The 19,006-nt window shown below is 43.2% G+C and overlaps 1 protein-coding gene across 7 annotated transcripts in view; it reads left to right on the plus strand.

Moving 5' to 3' along the window:
- The window catches only part of LOC123746735 (serine/threonine-protein kinase DCLK1), a 224,286-nt gene that overhangs the window by 156,164 nt on the left and 49,116 nt on the right, over nucleotides 1–19,006 (plus strand). For 5 of the 7 annotated variants that reach the window (XM_045728486.2, XM_069316827.1, XM_045728485.2 and 2 more), the window contains exons 7-10: nucleotides 3,186–3,266; nucleotides 6,815–6,961; nucleotides 14,455–14,601; nucleotides 17,215–17,457. In XM_045728486.2, the coding sequence (XP_045584442.2) occupies nucleotides 3,186–3,266; nucleotides 6,815–6,961; nucleotides 14,455–14,601; nucleotides 17,215–17,457 (618 nt within the window). The remainder of the gene's footprint in view (nucleotides 1–3,185; nucleotides 3,267–6,814; nucleotides 6,962–14,454; nucleotides 14,602–17,214; nucleotides 17,458–19,006) is intronic. The other 2 variants (XM_045728487.2, XM_069316829.1) reach the window with 1 other exon arrangement.

The raw sequence follows: 19,006 nt of genomic DNA on the forward strand, positions 1-19,006 counted from the left end.
CTCTTCCTTCCCCTTTGACATGGCTTGCCCTTCCTCTGATCCTCCTCACCTTTTACCAGCCTTGAAACATCTGAGGGTTAGGGTTTAGCCGGGGATGTGGTTTGGGCAGCTCTCGGGTTTGCCCCTTCTGATTGGGGTGTGAAATAAACCAACAAAATCATTAGATTAAGTGGGAGTAAAAGACAAAGAGAAATGGAACATGCTCCTGAAAATTTTATATACCAACACAGAGTGACCTAAAAGATTGAATTCAGCTTAAAGGCCCCGGCTACAGTATTGTCGCATTAACAGATGAAAATTGAAGAAAATATTTTCAATGAGGTCGCGTTCCCAAGGGGCTACTCAGTTTGGAGACATGACAGGAAAACTAGGAAGATGGAAGGAGTGGCTGTGCTGGTGAAAGAACACCTGAAGGTAAGAGTGTTAAGCCCATACAGCTTACATTCTGTCAACAACCCACGAGAAGTTGACAGAATGGCATTGTAGGTTTGGAATCGGGATAATAAACTGATTAATATAAATGCCTACAGCCCAACAGCAAGCAACACATTGATAAAGGAAGAACTAGATGTCAAACAAGGGGGGGGCCTCATAATGGTCTTGAGAGAGATTATAGTAAGAGCAGGTAAAGATAAATCACAATTGTTGGTACTGGGGGACTTCAACTTGAAAACAATAGACTGCAAGGCCTATGAAAAAATGAATGGAGGACATTTGGATAGGCAGATTTGTAAACCTCATTTTGGAGACATTCATGTATTAACACATCAAGCAGGCCACAAGGAGGAGGGAAGGGGATGTTCTATCACTACTAGATTTAATGTTCACCAGGATATTTGGTATTCAGTACCTTCCTCCCTTGGGAAAGAATGATTGTCCTGTTGGAAATTAAATATGCTTTGTGATGTAATCTAGAAGAGAATCGGGACATTGAAACAGTTGATAAACTTGTTTTCAAGAGAGGACACTATGGGGAACTTAACAAAAATTCATTAAAAGCAAGCTATATGTAAAGGATAAAATCAAGAGATTGAAAATGTGAACAGATTCACAGAAAATGAATATGAAATGTGCAAAACACTAAATTAACAGTTCCATAGAGTGTTTGTTCAAAATGAGGTTTTCAGACACCCCAGACACAATGCCGATTCCAGAAACACAGATAGAATACATAGAGGTATCTCAAGACGAAGTGAAAAAAAATACTCAAGAGGCTGGGATGAAATAAAGCCGCTGGACCAAATTTCAACTGGGATGCTGCAAGAATGTGCAATTGAGCTGAGCATTCCACTCCAGTTGATATTCCAGACATCCTTGAACCTTAGCAGATGTATGGAAAAAGGTAAACATAGTTCCAATCAACAAAATGGTAGCAGAGAAGACCCATATTAATAACAAGCATAGTAGTCAAAACACAAAAAAAATTATTAAAAACCAAATAGGTTGAACACCTAGAGAGTAATGACATAATAACACAAACAGTATAATTTTCAAACGGAGAGATCCTGTGTAACAAATCTACTTAGTTTTTGTTTTATGATAGAGCCACAGAGATACTACAGGAAAGAGGTGGTTGGGTTGACTGTGTCCATCTAGACCTAAAAAAGGCTTTTGACAGAGTCCCTCACAAGAGGCTGTTCTGGAAACTGGAACATGCTGGAGGGGTGACAGGGAGACTTCTAACATGGATGAAAAATTTTCTAACTGATAGACAGATGAGGGCAGTAATCAGAGACAATGTATCTGACTGGAGGAGCTTTACTAGCAGAGTACCACTGGGTTCAGTTCTTGCACCAGTAATGTTCATCGACTACGTAAACGATCTACCAGAAGGAATACAGAATTATATGAACATGTTTGGGGATGATGCTAAGATACTGGGGAAGATAGGAGACGCAGACGATTGTAATGACCTTCAGATTGATCTAGATAAAATAAGTGCTTGGAGCGTCAAGTGGCAAATGGAATTCACTGTGAATAAATGCTATGTTATGGAATGTGAAACCGGATAAAATAGACCACACACAACTTAAAAATTATGTGGAAAGAAATTACAGAACTCTAATAACGAATGAGACCTAGGGGTAGTTTTGGATAGCAAGTTGTCGCCAGAGGAACACGTAAAGAACATTGTGAGAGGAGCGCATGCGTCACTTTCCAACTTCTTTATTTATTTATTTTTTATCTATTTATTTATATATACAAGAGTTCTTGCATTTTTGAACAGCCACTAGCACACACAGCTTCTTGGGCAAGTCCTTAACCTTAATTTTCCCCGGATTACAACCCATCAAGTTGTTTAACATCCAGGTACCGATTCACTGCTGGGGTGAACAGAGGCTATAGTTAAGGATTGGTGCCCAGTTAATCTTCCCTGGCCAGGATACGACCCAGGCCAAAGCGCTCGCAAAATGCCAGACGAGTGTGTTACCACTTTGCCACGGGGACTGAACCTTCAGACTTGCTTTGAATTATATGGATGGTGGAATATTAAAGAAACTGTTCATGACTTTTGTAAGATCAAAATTGGATTATGCAGCAGTTGTATGGTGCCCAGATCTCAAGAAGCACATAAACTGGAAAAGGTGCAATGGCACGCTACAAAATGACTTCTGGAACTGAAAAACAAGAGTTATGGGGAAATACTTGAGGCGTTAAACATGCCAAAACAAGAAAATAGAAGAAAAAGAGGAGATATGATCACCACTTACAAAATTTTAACAGCAGTCGACCAAATTGACAAAGGGGAATTCCAGAAACCAGCACCTTAATGAACAAGAGGACACAGATTCAAGTTAAGAAAACAAAGGGGCCAAAAAAATATTAGAAAGTTTTCTTTTGCAAACAGAGTGGTAGACGGTTGGAACAAGTTAGGTGAGAAGGTGGTGGAGGCCAAAACCATCAGTAGTTACAAAGTGTTGTACAACAAAGAGTACTGGGAAGACGGGACACCACGAGCTTTGCTCTCATCCTGTAACTACACTTGGGTAATTACCACATAGATATTTAAACTTACGCTCTTTGTTGTATGAAGTTTTGAAACTACTGATGGATTTGGTATCCACCAGCTTAACCCTTTTTCGTTAATTCATTCATACACAATTTTTATATTTGTTCTCCCTAGTATATATAATTTGATGCAGAAATGCATAAATATTTTATAGATGCATTATTCTTTTTTTCAGGTTAGTCATCCAAATATTGTTAGTTTAATTGAAGAATTCCATACCTCACATCATCTCTACCTCGTCATGGAACTAGTCAGGGTAAGTCCTCGTAAGTCCTATTTTGACTCCTTGGTGCCATGGTGCATTTCTAATTGTGTTAATGTATTGGCTGATTATATATATTGCATCTATTGCTGCATGAATGGCTGATCAAAAAAGGCATAATCACTTTTATTCATACTGTCACCAGTATACAAGAAAATCTCTAACACTAATATCTGTATCAAGTGTTGGTACTGTCTAAGCTCACTTGGCCGTATTATATGAGAAGGACCACCACCCCCCCCCCCCTTCCAGATATGCCAGACATTGGGATAAGCAGAATTCTTACAGTGAAGGTCCAAGAATGGCTATACTAGTACAGTGGAACCTCTATTAACGAGTTTAATCCGTTTTGGCACCGAGCTCGTTACCTGGAAAACTCTTCTTAACACTTTTCTGGATTTTCGACATAGAATTACGGGCGTTTTGCTTAACCGCTTGTCGGATCACGACGTAAATTTACGGACCGTGTTTTATATTGGGTATTTACTACTCAATCGACTCGGGGTTTGTATGAATATGTTTGCCATTAAATTTTCGTTTTCTCTAATAGACACAGTGCCTATTTGAGAAAACGGCAATGTATTGTAACTTAGAGGAGAGACTATTGAGTTGGTGACACAACGAGGGTACGCCCACTCCACACACTCTTGTGTTGGCCGCGATCATGATTCTACATTTATATGCATATATCTGTGTAGAGAATTTTATTCCGAACACTATACAAACAAAAAAAACGGTGTGAATCAAGTATAAACTTGAAAAAACATGAGCAAAGTAAAAACTTTTTACTCTCACAGGTACAAACACGCGTAAGATTTTATTCGCCGCAAATTTATTTAACACTCTGTTGGCAAATTCTACCCATGTTCTTATAGAACTTTCTATTGCGAACACATTGCTATAAAAATGAAATACGTAGCTCAAGAAATAATGTCAGAACAGTGAAATAAGTATAAACTTTCAAAGCGCTGCATCACAACAGTGTCGTTGCTGCTGAAATCACGGCTAACGCTTTGCCCAGTTCCCACACTCGTGCGGAACATAATTAGACATTGATAGGCATATGTCTGGGTGGGGAATTTTATTGTGAGTTCAGTGATATCAAAATAAGCACTGTAGAATGACTGTGAGGCTGGCAACAAACGAAAGAGTATGAACATTTACTTCCTGTTTGCGTGTCACGGCGAGTCATCTTCGTGTTTATTTACTTCGTGGTGGGATACCAAATGCTTGGGTGACATTTTATGCATATGATCTTGTAGAGAATTTTATTGCCAACACATTGATACCAAAATGAAAAACATAGCTCGAGAATTGATGTTAGGAGCGTGAAAAGATTATAAACTTTTTTGTGTTTACGCTTGAGCGCCCAGAACGCCGCGCGCACAACCCGCTTTTTTTTCCAGCTAGTGCCGCGCGCACTAAAGTGTTAAGAAACAAATTTCCCCATTTAAAATAAAGGAAATAAATTTAATCCGTTCCACTCCCAAAAACATCCATACTTGTATGACTTTTTTTTATGTAAATATAATACTGCACATGTAAATATAAATGCTTTGTTGTAGTGTTTTAATATTTACTTTACCTTATGAAGAGTAGTTGCTGGTTGGAGGGAGACGATGGGGAGGTGGGAAGGAGGAGAGGGGTTATGGTGTGGAAGGAGAATCCACCTCTGAGTCAGGCGGACTCTCTCTTCTTGGGAATTTCACCCAAATTTCATTTCAAATATCACACAAGGATGCGTTAGATCAGCACCAAATAAAAAAACTACGTCGATTACACTCGTGTCAACATTATAATAGTCTTACCACGAAGATACAATACAATGCCGTTTTCTCAAATAGGCAATGTGGTCATTAAAGAAAACGGAAATTTCATGGCAAACATGTATACAATCCCCAAGACGATCGGATAAGAATTGGATTTTATAGAAATATTTGCTAAAATGACGCTTGAGCGCGGTGTTTGGGTGCATTCAAGAGAAAAAAGTGTGTCACGTTCAAGCGACATATACCTGCGAAAGTGATAACACTTTCATAAAGTGTTATCACAAAGTGATAAATTAATTAAACATTTTCACACACCGGGTTGTCACTGCTTTATCAGGGCAGCTTTTCCAAGAATGTGTTCACCTTTTCAAACATTCCAAACACTTCCCTGATCTCAGTGGAAGAGGCAGCATCCTCCCTTACCTCCTCATTCTCTTACTAATGGTGTAAATTGTTGACGAGACCTGCCATACTTCCTTGTGAGATCAGTCACACAGACACCACACCACACTCATGCTTTGCTATAATTTCCTTCTTCAAATCCACAGTAATTGTGTCTTTCTTCCTCTTGACAACACTATCTTTAGCAAGCAGCTTCTTTGGAGACATCGTGTGTTACAAATTGTAGTCGCAAAACCACTAAAAACCCAAAGAAAAGCTCAAATAAATCCAGAGGGATGCTTGTCGTGTGCGATACAACAACAACACTGGCGTCGGAGGCGTCCGAGAATTTGTGAGAACCCGCGAGATGCTAGGAAGCACCATGTGGTTTTGCTCGTTAATAGAGGCGAGCTCGTGAATAGAGACAAATTTGCTGCAAGTGGCTTGCTCGTTACTGGAAAAACTCGTTAATAGAGCCACTCGTTAATCGAGGTTCCACTGTATTTGCAATTTCTGGGAGGAGCCCCTTTGGCTCCCCAGAACTATCCAGGTTGATATGGATATCTCTAACCTTTGGCATCAGTATAGATGGAGTTCTAGGCCAACCGGGGACCACGAGCCAGAACCTAGCCCCCTCAGAGAGGCACGAGGAGCAATGACCAATAGAAATGCACATGTGATTTGGAGCATTCTATATCTGCCATCGACCGGGACAGGCACACAGAAAGGCAAGCGCCTTAAAACAAACCCATATTCTGGTTAAAACAACAAAAGTAGCCAAATGAGTGGACAGAACTCCCCAAATGAAAATGAGCAATCAATCATGATGTCACACGAGTCATGCCACCTGTCTGCGCAGCTTCCCCCTTCCCAGTGATGGGGAACGGGGAGCACCCAGACCCACCGCGCTGGCGATCCAGCCACTAGTTCTTAGACTGATGTGATAGTGACACAGTCAGGTGGCTCTACTACTTCCACTACCTCGACGACTGGCAGATTTGGGCTCCCAGCCAGTCCATTCAGCCTGGATAGCTCCAGGGAGCCTCTGGGACTCATCCAGAAAATGGCGTTGCATTACATTCAATGCTGGTTCTTTAGAAAATTGGTGGTACTGACAAAAACAGTGAATAAATGTAACCTGAAATACATATAGTATTATTGTAAATTTTTTTTCTCTAATGAAAATATGAAAAGTTTATGTAAACAAAAGTAATCCAGAGTTTTTTGCTATAGCCAATTGTTTTATACTTTTTAGTGATAGATATTGTAAAGTGTTTGTGTTCCACCATATTGTAAACTGTTTGTGTTCCACCATATTGTAAACTGTTTGTGTTCCACCATATTGTAAACTGTTTGTGTTCCACCATATTGTAAACTGTTTGTGTTCCACAGGGTGGTGACCTTTTTGATGCCATTGCCAGTGCTACACGCTATACAGAACAAGATGCCAGTTCTATGGTGAGAGACCTGACCTCAGCTCTTGATTACCTTCACCAGAGGTCAATAGTTCATAGGGATATAAAACCAGAAAACCTCTTGGTAAAGTTCTACTTATTTTTGTTTTTTTAGTATCTGATATAAGGATGCCTGATGGGGAACTGTTGAGCAAAGAAAAGTGTGTGTGTGTGTGTGCGAACGAACGAACGAACGAATGATACTTAACCATTTTTGCTTGCCTACTTTTACCTGTAGGGATCGAGTTCCAATTCTTGGATTGTAGCTCTCAATTGTCTAATGCACTTATTCTCATCCCTCTAATGTTTTACTGTATATTTACTATATGTAAGGGTCCCGGTAGTACAGTCGGGTTCGTTCTTGATGCACAATTGAGAATCCAGGTTCAAATCCCGGGCGGGACAGAAATGGTTGGGCACATTTCCTTTCTCCTAATGCACCTGTTTACCTAGCAGTGAGTAGATACTCAGGAGTTAGTCAGCTTGTTGTGGGGTTGCATCCTGGGCGGGGTCAGTAATTCGGCCTTAAGGGTAAGACCACGATAAAACCCAAACGTGTATTAATACACTCTGGCTTCCTGTCCCCCGACACAGTAAATTAAATTAATATGCTTTTAAAACTGTAATTGTAGTCAGTCACCATATTTAATTTTGCTTGCATGCTACTATTAGTGTGATACAGTTTCTCCTTATATTTTTGGTTTCTTTGTGTGGGATCTCACTCTATTGTTTATATTAACCCCTGCGCTGTGCAAAGCGCCTTTAGGCGCTCTGAGAGTTGTGCTTTTTTTTTTTAATTAGGCTATATTTTAATATTTTTTAATGTTTTCATTACTCTTAGTGTTTTTAAATGAAAATAGTTGAGTTTGGAAACATTTTGACATTAAATTTACCTGAATATTTATAAAAACAAGAATATGTCCTTGACAATTGCCCCAATAAGTTTTTGCCAAAACCAGGTGCGCAGTGCAGGGGTTAAACAGGCTAGTCTGGTCAATTTTGCCACTATATCTCAGTATATTAAATATTGGGATTAGGTTTACTCTGATTCTTCCCTTTTCTCATGTTAGGTTTACTGTAATTCACTGTTGTCATCAATGATTTAATTGGGTGGTCCAAAAGTAGGTTGACAGTAAATGATAACGTTTATTTTGCTTATTTTGTGATTACGTATACATACAATTATATTTATTAACGTAATTATTACATTATTAATATAAATTATATATATATATATATTTATATATATATATATATATATATATATATATATATATATATATATATATATATATATATATATATATATATATATATATAATATATATAATATATAAAATATATAATATCTAGCTATCTATCTATCTATCTATCATGTTCCATGCACCTCAGTGTCGCAGTTCAGAGGGAAAATGCGTGCCGTATCTTGGGTACGCATCCGACCTCCGAAGAGCTGGATGAGGTCTTTGAACACTGATTGTTATATTGTTATATAAGTGTGTGTTCTCTGTAAACTGTGGCATTGCAATAAAATCAAATAAAACAAAATTAATAAAAAATAATAGGGGTGGTAGGAGTGGAAAAGATTAAAGTGCAAACAAGCTTGAATGGTCCCCAAGCATATATGCAAATGAAAACTCCACACCCCAGAAGTGACTCGAACCCGGACCTCCAGGAGCACATTGCAACTGGTGTCACGGTGCCTTAATCCACTCGACCATCAGTGACCGCACAAAAGGTGGTGATAGCCGAAGCTATTTGAACCACCCCCCTGGTGGCACTTTGATGGTAATCTTGGGCATAGCTATTTCATCAAATCACTTCAGTTTAGTGGGGCCACGTGAGCAACAGAAATGCGAACAAGCTTGAATGTTCCCCAAGCATATATGCTAATGAAAACTCCACACCCCAGAAGTGACTCGAACCCGGACCTCGAGGAGCACATTGCCACTGGTGTCTCGGTAACTTAATCCACGCGACCATCAGTGACTGCAAATGAGGTGATAGCTGAAGCTATTTGAAGCTTTGTCATGTCATCTTGTTGTGGGTGTGTTTCGATGTAGTCGATCCGCCCCATCCTTCCGGGGTTCCCGCCTGTTCTAATGCAGACACGGGACTTTGTGGATCTGCGGTTCTTCTGGACTTGTTCAGTCTGGGCCCTGGATTCTTTGCACTCCCACCAGGGAGTGTCACTCAGCGACTATAAGAAATATTGGCGGAACAACAGTGGACATCTTCAAGAGAAAGCTAGACTGTTTACTAAAAGACGTTCCAGACCAACCGGGCTGTGGTGGGTATGTGGGCCTGCGGGCCGCTCCAAGCAACACCCTGGTGGACCAAACTCTCACAAGTCAAGCCTGGCCTCGTGCCGGGCTTGGTGAGTAGAAGAACTCCCAGAACCCCATCAAGCAGGTATCCCTCTACAGAAGACTGCTGTCTCCAGTCCGGCTTCTGTTGGGGCCGGGTGCCTGGTTGGTGTCCCTGGACCTCCGGGTCACTTCTAGGCACGTTCCTCTCCAGGGTTCCAGGACTGGCACAGTTGGTGGTGAAGCTTCAGGCTTGCCACTTTTGTTGCCTTCCCTAGTTTGTAATGGGCACTTAGTGGATTTATGTATCTTTACCGGATCTTGGTGACCTGTCTGCGTCTGCTTGGGATTTGGTTTTCTGGCCCACCTCGACGACTGGCTGGTGTGGGCTCCCAGTCAGTTTGCTTGTCTGCTCGCCAGGGGTGTGGTTTTTCCAGATCACCGGGTTCGGGTTCCTGGTGAACTGGAGGCCGTTCCATCTGCTTCCGTCCTGGGTTCGGACCTGGCTGGGACTTGTTAGGACTATTGGACTGCTTCTTTGTCTCTCCCTCCACACGCGTTGCTGCGGCTGCGGTTCTACCTCCGGCTGTTTCTGAGGGGGGGTGTCCTGGGTCACTCATCACTTGGTGGTTGCTCGAGCAGTTGTGTGGGAGTCTGTACTTCGCCGTGCTGGTCTACCCGCCTGGTAAGGTTTGTCTTCGGTGTCTGTTTTGGTTCCTTTGGGGACTCCCCTTCTACCTCTTTTGTGATCGTCGGGTTCGTCCTCCAGAGACCTTGTGTTGGTGCTGCGTCGCCGGCTTCCTCTTTGGGGTTTTCGGTGCCTTGGCACCTCCATGAGTCTTCGCTCGATGTGTTCACGGACGGGTCGTCTCTCGGCTGGGGCTGTGTGACCAGTGCTCACCAGGCCGGCCGGGGATGGTGGGGTCCATCCTTCCGTCGGGCTCACAGACCGCTGTATACTTAACAGACAGACTCGCACACACACTGGCACAGGCGGTGAGTAAGGTGATGACGTCACGTAGTACAGTGAGGGCGGCGGCGGGCGCTCGAGGCTACACGCTCGGGATAGAGTGGCTGGCAGCTGCAGGTTATATGGTACCATGCATTACTCTGTACACTGTGGTAAAGTCACACACAGATTACTAAGGCGGCAGCACTGCCTTAGTCCACTCTAGGTCACTCGCAACGATCTTTGTCACCAGGGGTTACCTGATACCAGTCTGTTTCGCTCTGGTGATTTTGTCACTATAGGCTTCTGAACAATATATTCACAATCGTGATTCTGGGCGAGTGTGGGTATATCGAAAAGACGCCAAGTTAACTTGACAGTGAGGAATGGACAGTGTTCAGTCTATTAGCCGTTAGACAGAACAGGACACGTCCTCTATGCAAGAGTTCCCTCACGAGAATACTCTACAAGGGCTGCCGGGCATCTCGTGGCACACAATACAAAAGAGTTACAATTTGACCAATAGCATTGCAGCAAATGGGCGGGAACCAATCATAATGACCGTTCGATGATCAGTAGGAGAGGTGACGTCATGAACATGTCACGACCACGTCATAGCTGTTATTCTCCATCGCGCCGGTTGACCCCAGGGGTCAGATGGTCGCCTCGTTGGCATCTCCCCTCTCTGTCACGTTGGCACCTCCTATGTGTACTTGCTGACCCTTTGTTGTGGCAAGTATGCTTAACTTCCCTGTATCTACTTCCTGCCTGGACATATGGCAGCCTCTGTATTGTGAAAGTGTTCCTGGTTAAGTGGGCATTCTGGAGATACCCAACATGCCAGGTCACTATCCAGGGTTAAGAGATAGGGCCTTGTGCATGAAGTCGGTGCACTGCAATGAGCCATTCTAGACAGCTGTGGGAGAATCTTGCGAGACACTCTCACATGGAGTTACCTGTACCTCTTCCCCCGGTCCAGCTGTTGCTTCGGGTTCTGGCTCGGTTGAAGTCCTTCCCAAGGAGAGTAGTCATCATGGCCCCTTGGTGGCCGGCCCAGCTTGTTTTCAGATGCTGCTTGATCGGTGTCTGAACCCGGAGCGTTTGCCGCTACTCTGCCTCTTTCGGCAGGTTGGACTGGTCTGGTACGTGGCTGGTTTGGCCTTCTCCTCGGCTCTTCGCGTCTGGTCTTTTGACGCGGGTGTATCACCATCTCTATGGTGATCAGGTGGCTTCGTTGATAGTGTCCCACCTGTGAGCTTCATCTCGGCGACAGTATGAAGATTCCTGTTCCCCATTTTCTTGTTCTTTGTAGGTTGTCTTCTCTTTCACATCTGGTTGTCTTGTCCTTTCTTGGTTTTTCGGACCGTTATTGATGCTTCTTGTAGCCTCGTATCGTGCAATGTTGTGGAGTCGCTCCAGCTTACGTTTGGGGTGGACGTCACGTCCGCCCTGTTCTGTATGCTTTCTTGTGCTTTGTTTCACCTCCAGCCTGCTCATGCGCCGCCTGAGCCGTCCTGGTCCTTGGTCAGGGTGCTCTCTTATCTTTCCTCTCCTCGGTTTGTGGTAGCTCCTTCGGTTCAAGATTGTTTTTCAAAGGTCCTATATTTGTTGGCATTGGCCTGTGGGGTTCAGGTCGGGGAGCTTCCGGCTCTCCTCCGGCACAGGGGTTTCTACACTTTTGGTTCTAGTGGTAGGTTTGCACGTTTGTAGCCTTCTTTGTCTTTTCTGGCGAAGGCCGAGACAGCTGCTTTTCGAAGGTGTACTTGGGTTATTGATGCTTGGTTGGCTAGGCTGGGGGTGCGTCATGTATTGTGTCCAGTTGTGGCTCTTCGCCGTTACCTGCGTGCCGTGGCTGGGGATGCACTTTGGGTTGATTCGGTTTCCCTCGTTCCCTGTTCCAGGGCTCGGGTCTCCCAGGTCGAGCGCAAGGTTAAGTCTAGCCAGCCTGCGGTCCATCCTTGCGCAAGTGTCATTCGAACGTTTGCAGCTTTCGCTGCCGTGTTTTGTAACGTGTCTTGAGCTTATTTTGGACACAGGGATTTGGCGGTCGTACAGGTTCCTGGCCGCCAGTTATTTTGTGAGCATGTCTGCTCCTGGGCGTTCTGGTGTTGCTTTGGGTCGCAGGCTGCAGCCTGTTGTCTCGACTTCGCGTTGCAGAGTTTGTGACAGCTGCCTCCCAGGTCAGCCCTTTCTTTTCCTTCTCTTTGGGTATGTAGCTCCAGGGAGCCGTAGGGGCTCCCCACAGAAAACCAGCATTGAATGTAATAAAATGCCATTTTCTGGGTGAGCTCCAGAGGCTCCCTGGCAACCCTCTCTTCCACCGGCATTTTTTTTTTTGTGTTTGTTGAAGCTTAACTTCCGAACAGGAGAGTTATGCAGTCAGCGCGGTTAGGTCCGGGTGGCTGTGCAGATGAGCGACACGGCAGTAGTGTGTTACGTTTGCTTGTTTCTTTGGGATTGTAGGGAGTTCTGCCTCTCTGTTCGGTTTTTGTTGTTAGTTTCTTACCATGTGGGGTTTGGTTTGTTATACCTACCTTTCTGGGTGCCTAACCCCGGTCGATGGCAGATAAGGAAAAACCCCAACCACAAGGGGGTTTTCCAGGGCCATTGCTCCCTGCAACCTCTGAAGGGGCCAGGTTCTGGCTCATGGTCCCTGGTAGATCTGAACTCCATAGCTAATGTCCCGGTTTAATATACATTAGCCCGATAAGCTCCAGAGAGCTTCCGGGGCTCGCCCAGAAAATGATGTTTCATTACATTCAACGCTGGTTTTTTGAGGCAGCTGTGTAAGATTTCTTGGAGGTCATTCCATCACTTCCTCTCTCACTTCTAGATGTTGTTCATGTTTCCGAGTGGGTGGTTCCGCTGGTTTGTGGGTGGTTTCTGGTGGTTTGCTGCTGCAGATTATGTTCTGTGTCATTACTTCCTCAGTTCCATTTCGCAAGCTGTCTTGGGCATTGTTTTACCACCATCCTAATCATGCTCTGTCGGGGCCGGCTTGGTCACTAGCCCAGGTGCTTTTTTCCTTTATTCTGCTTGGTTTACTGTTTTTCCCCTCGGTCCGGGATTTGATTGATGAAGGCTCTTTTTCCTGGTCTCTAGCTTCTGGTTGCTGTGTTTATGAGCTTCACGCTCTCCTTCAGCACCAGGGTTTTTGTTCCTTCTGTCTTGGGGGTTGGTTTGTTCGTCTCCACTCAGTTCCTCCTTTTCTGGTGCCAAGAATAAGCCGGATTCCGAAGGGTTCCATTGGTTGCTGATGGTGGGTTGGTTGGGGGTGCATCATGTTTTGTGTCTAGTGGCGGCTCTCCACTGCTTCTGCATCAGTGGACCCTTTTTTGGGTTGATCCCATTTTCTTCGTTCCCTGTTCCAAGGCTTGCATGTCTAACGTTGTTTGTGGTGTTATCAGGCCTAGTCAGCCTGATGTCTATCCTCAGGTCCATGATGTTTGTAAATATGTGGCTTTAGTCGCCATCTTTTCCGACATGTCCTGGGCTGATATTCGGGCTTGGTTTTATTGTACTCGCAGGAAGCTGGCAGCTTTGTATTGATAAATATTCCTGGTCCCAGTGGGGCATTGGGCCATGTCGCCTGGCCTGGGTTCTCTTCATCTTAGTCCCCTGCCTTCTCTCCTCCTTTCTAGCAAGTCCCTTTCTTGTTCTCTGTGGTTAGCTTCAGGAAGCCACAGAGAGGTTCCTCCTCCAGAAACCTAGAGTTGAATGTAATGAAATGCCTCTTTCTGGAGGAGGCTCAGTGGCAGCCTGACACCCTCATCCCCTCTAGGTTCATTGGTTTGTCATGGGTTTGTCATGGGTTTGTCATGGGTTTGTTCATCAGAGCCAGAACGGTCTTCGTGAGCTAGGCTGGGAGCCTCGGCCAGGATGCCTGGTGGTTGTAATCAGTGCTAGTGAGTTTTGAGTTTGTTTGAGGGAATCCCCCTGTTCTATGTGAATCATTCGCAAATTTGTTTGACAGTTTTGTGGCTTCATTACATGACTGTGAACCCTCCAGTTGTCTGTAAAGCTGTGTCGACTCTGGAGGCTTTTTCTGGTGAGGTAGCAGATTATCACCCTCTTCCTGTTGCTCTGTGAGGCTAGGTTCTGGCTCTGGTCTCTGATGAGCCAAACAGGACTATCTGTACCTGATGTGACTTTTAGTATGAAACAATCTCAGAAAGATAGCGTCAGGGAAGCACTGGGGCTTACCCAGAAATTAGTGTTTCATTACATTCAACGATAGTCTTTTGTCTTCTGAATACATTTTTTTTAAAAGCATTGTCATATAATGATCAAATAAATGTCAGCATTAACACTGTGATCTTGCAGGTGGTAGACCGAAGTGACAATGCCAAGAGTCTGAAGCTTGGTGACTTTGGACTAGCCGTGGAAGTGACCGAGCCGTTATACACAGTGTGTGGCACACCTACGTATGTTGCCCCAGAAATCCTAAATGAATCCGGTTATGGGTTGAAAGTAAGTTTGATCCTTTAATAATAATGATAAGAAAATAAGCACCTCTCTACCTTACATTTCTGGGATGATTCATTCGGTGGCTCCCTGTTGCCACATCCTGGGTAACTCCAACTAAATTTATTCACATCAGGCCCTTACAAGTCATAAAATGCCTACCGGAGACCACAGGCCAAAACCTGGTTTCCCTCACAGAGGCACAAGGAGCAGAGGATTCAAGATCACTCTTTGACACTCTTTTTGACAATCTTTGAGACTCCTTTGTCTTGGTCACCCCATATCTCTTACCTCTGAGTTGAATGCTGTAAAGCCCTTAACTTATTTAAGGTCTTGTCCCATACTTCCTGGGGAGCTGATAGGCACATGCTCCTCTCTTTACATTCCTCTCTCGTGCTACCTAAACTCGATTATTGTTGCCCTGCTTACTCATTTGCTTCTCCTTCTACCCTTTGCCATCTTGACGCTCTGCACCACACTGGGTTATGCCTCAGCTCTGGTGACTTTCGTTTGACTCTTAACCTTGGCCTGTATGTTGAAACTGGCATCCTGTCTCTACAAGATTGCCGTGATCGCTACTGTCTTTACTACCTTGCACGGTCCTTACAACACCCTCACTCTCGCTTCTGTTGTGCCTTGACCTCTACCCCTCCTGTAGTTCCTGTTCCCTCTTGGCGCCTGACAGCTGGGTGGACAGCGCTTCAGATTCGTAGATCTGAGGTCCCGGGTTCGATCCCCAGTAGAGGTGGAGACAAATGGGCAAAATGTTTCTTTCACCCTGATGCCGCTGTTACCTAGCAGTAAATTGGTACCTGGGAGCTAGACAGCTGCTACGGGCTACTTCCTGGGGGATGTGTAACAAAATGAAAGCCTGGTCGAGGACTGGGCCGCGGGGACGCTAAGCCCCGAAATCATCTCAAGATAACCTTCACCACCTACCTCTTTCTGTACGGTTGTCTCACCTATAAAATGCTCTTTCGGTTCATATTACCAATATTTTCCCTTGTGTCATTCTGTCTTTGCCCCTGTGGTGGGTTTCCCTTTCTAAATTTTGTAAAACCTTGAACCACATGACTAAAGCTTTTACTACTTCTACTGTTCTGAAATGTCTTTGTCTTGAACACTTTTCTTCACAGTCCCACTCCATTTTCTGTCTTCATCGATGGGTATAAGTCTGCAGACGGTGTAGGCTACTCTGTTGTTTTTCCTGACCACACCTATATGTGTCGCCTGCCTCCAGAGACTAGCATCTTTAGGGTAGAACTTTATGCAATTCTTTCTGCTCTTTGTAAACTGCTTTCTCTGTCAATCCTCCTTTGTTGTTGTAGTTGACTCTCGCAGTGCCCTCATGGCTCTGGAGTCCTTTAATCCTGTCCATCTGGTGGTAGTCAAGATTCAGTATTGTCTGTTTATCTCCAGTAGATTTAAGACAGTGGAGTTTTGTTGTCTTTTTGTCATATTGGTGTGTCCTTAAATAAGCGTGCGGATGCTGCCACTAAGGAAGCTATCTGCACCTGTCCCATTTTAAGTAAAGGTATTCCTTATTCCAACTTTTACCCAGTTATTCATTCCTCCATCATTGCCCTTTGGCAGGGTCATTGGTCTTCTGTTACTGGTAACAAACTGTGTGCTCTTAGAATATTTTAGTTTTATTTTATTTTTTATAAAACTGTAATATCAATATAGGTATAGGTTCAGTACTAATTGTAATATCTTAACATACTAAGAAGGTTAGGTTAGGTCAGTGTGTTCTATTCAGCATTTCAAGGTAAACTCAAATATTCACAATAAATTAGTATGTCACATATGCACTTATTCATATGCCAAATATTGACTATAAGCAAGTGCGAGAACGGGTTGCAACCGATATGACCTGATAGATGGGAACATCTCGGTGTATAGCTTCAGGAAGCCACAAGGGGCTCTCCAAGAAATACCACAAGAATTTATTCAGAACCAAGTTTTGATAAATCATCAGAGTGTACACTGAATATTGATGAAGCTTTCTGATAGGGCTTGAAAATTCTTTCTCGTAAATTCAATATTAACCTGAATTTACCTTAGGGCCACTAATACTAGTTGCCTTGATGAGGACAGGAAGTTGGTGGCTTGTCAAAGGTCCCCCCCATTTGCCCTGATAATATATATTGAGGGACTAAATATTAAATTATACTTAACTCTTGAAGTTTAAAATGTCCAAGAAAATAAGAGTATTTGTTTAGGTATAAAAAAAACTGAAGCTTAAGTTACCTCCTGGATTCAAGTAACATTTCCAAGACCAGTGGAGCAGAATAGAGAAGCTGTTTTTATCGTGCATGTTTTTATATTTTAAGTTTAATTTTAACATGAAGTAGAGTAGAAGTACAAAATGTTGCAGCTTTCTAGGCAATTGTGATTTTTATCTGACTTGTTGACCAGACCACACACTAGAAGGTGAAGGGACGACGACGTTTCGGTCCGTCCTGGACCATTCTCAAGTCGATTGTGATGAGGAAGTAGAGACAGGCAATAAATAGGCACGAGAGAGATGAGGACCAAAGAGCTTTTATCTTACTTATGTTATATTTACTAAGAATATTATAGTTTACATGCCACTTTATATTTAAATTTTCTCAACAGGTTGATATTTGGGCAACTGGAGTCATCACGTATATCCTCCTGTGTGGGTTCCCACCATTTGTCTCGGCCACTAACAACCAAGAAGAACTTTTTGATCAAATATTACACGGTCATTACGAGTTTCATAGTCCATACTGGGACGACATATCCGATTCTGCACGTGAATTAATAGTCCACATGATCCAGGTGGATCAAGCGAAGCGCTTCAGTGCACAAGAAGTCCTTGATCATCCGTGGGTTTCAGTAAGTTGGTTTTTCTTTTCTGAATAATGCATATACCTGGTTGATACCTGCTTGATGGGGTTCTGGGAGTTCTTCTACTCCCCAAGCCCTGCCCGAGGCCAGGCTTGACTTGTGAGAGAGTGGTTCACCAGGCTGTTGCTTGCAACGGCCCGCAGGCCCACATACCCACCACAGCCCGGTTGGTCCGGAACTTCTTTTAGAAAACAGTCTAGTTTTCCCTTGAAGATGTCCAGATAATATATAAAATAGCATATATAAAATAGCTAAATATTATTTATGTTAATATTATTTATGTTGATTGTTTAATTATGGTTTAGATAAGAGAAATGAGATAAGTTGCACTCTATTTATAACTGAATATTTGAAATAACAGCATTAAGAGAATAAGTTGACAGTCTATTTCTTATCAAGCAGATAGCAGAATTGTAATGATGTTCAATTTGTTTTAAACTTCTGAACTGTAACACTTGGAAACTGGAACATGCTGGAGGGGTGACAGGGAGACTTCTGACGTGGATGTTAAACTTTTCTAACTGACAGGTAGATGAAGACAGTAATCAGAGGCAGTGTATTTGTATGGAGGAGTGTTACTAGTGGAGATCCACAGGGTTCAGTTCTTGAACCAGTAATGTTCATTGTCTACATAAACCATCTACCAGAAAGAATACAGAATTATATGAACATGTTTGAGGATGATGCTAAGATACTGGGGAAGATAGGAGAGAGAGACTATTGTGATGCCGTTCAAATTGATCTAGATAAAATAAGTGCTTGGAGCATCGAGTGTCAAATGGAATTCAATGTGAATAAATGTCATGTTATGGAATGTGAAATTCCTCCAAGGAGTGCCGGACCAACCGGGCTGTGATGGGTATGTGGGCCTGCGGGCCGCTCCAAGCAACAGCCTGGTGGACCAAACTCTCACAAGTCAAGCCTGGCCTCGGGCCGGGCTTGGGGAGTAGAAGAACTCCCAGAACCCCATCAACCAGGTATCAACCAGGTAAATCTGAGAAAATAAACCACACACAACTTATAAATTATGTTGACAGGAATTACAGAACTCTAATAAAGAACAAGACGTAGGGGTAGTTTTGGATAGTAAGCTGTCGCCAAAAGAAACACACAAACACCCAAGGAACATTGTGAGAGGAGCATATGCATCACTTTCCAACTTCAAACTTGCTTTTAAATATACTTTCTAATTATTTTTTCGGCAAAAACCAGCAAAACAAAACTTTATAATATTTCTTTGACACCTTTGTTTCCTATGCTTAAATCTGTGACCTCTTGTTCTCGAGGTTACTGGTTTCAGGAATTCTTCTTTTTTTTCAATTTGGGCAATTCCTGTTGGTATTTTTTAAGTGGTGATCATTTCACCTCTCTTTCTTCTAGCTTGCTTGCTTATTTATTTATTTATTTATTTATTTATTTCTCTATTTATTTATTTATCTTCTAAGCATATTTAATGCCTCTAGCATCTTTTTGTAACTGGTTTTTCAGTTCCAGAAGCCATTTTTGTGCCTTTGCAGCCATTGTATGCCTTTGCAAC

The sequence above is a fragment of the Procambarus clarkii genome, chromosome 85 (assembly GCF_040958095.1).
Source record: "Procambarus clarkii isolate CNS0578487 chromosome 85, FALCON_Pclarkii_2.0, whole genome shotgun sequence".
NCBI classification, from domain to species: domain Eukaryota; kingdom Metazoa; phylum Arthropoda; class Malacostraca; order Decapoda; family Cambaridae; genus Procambarus; species Procambarus clarkii.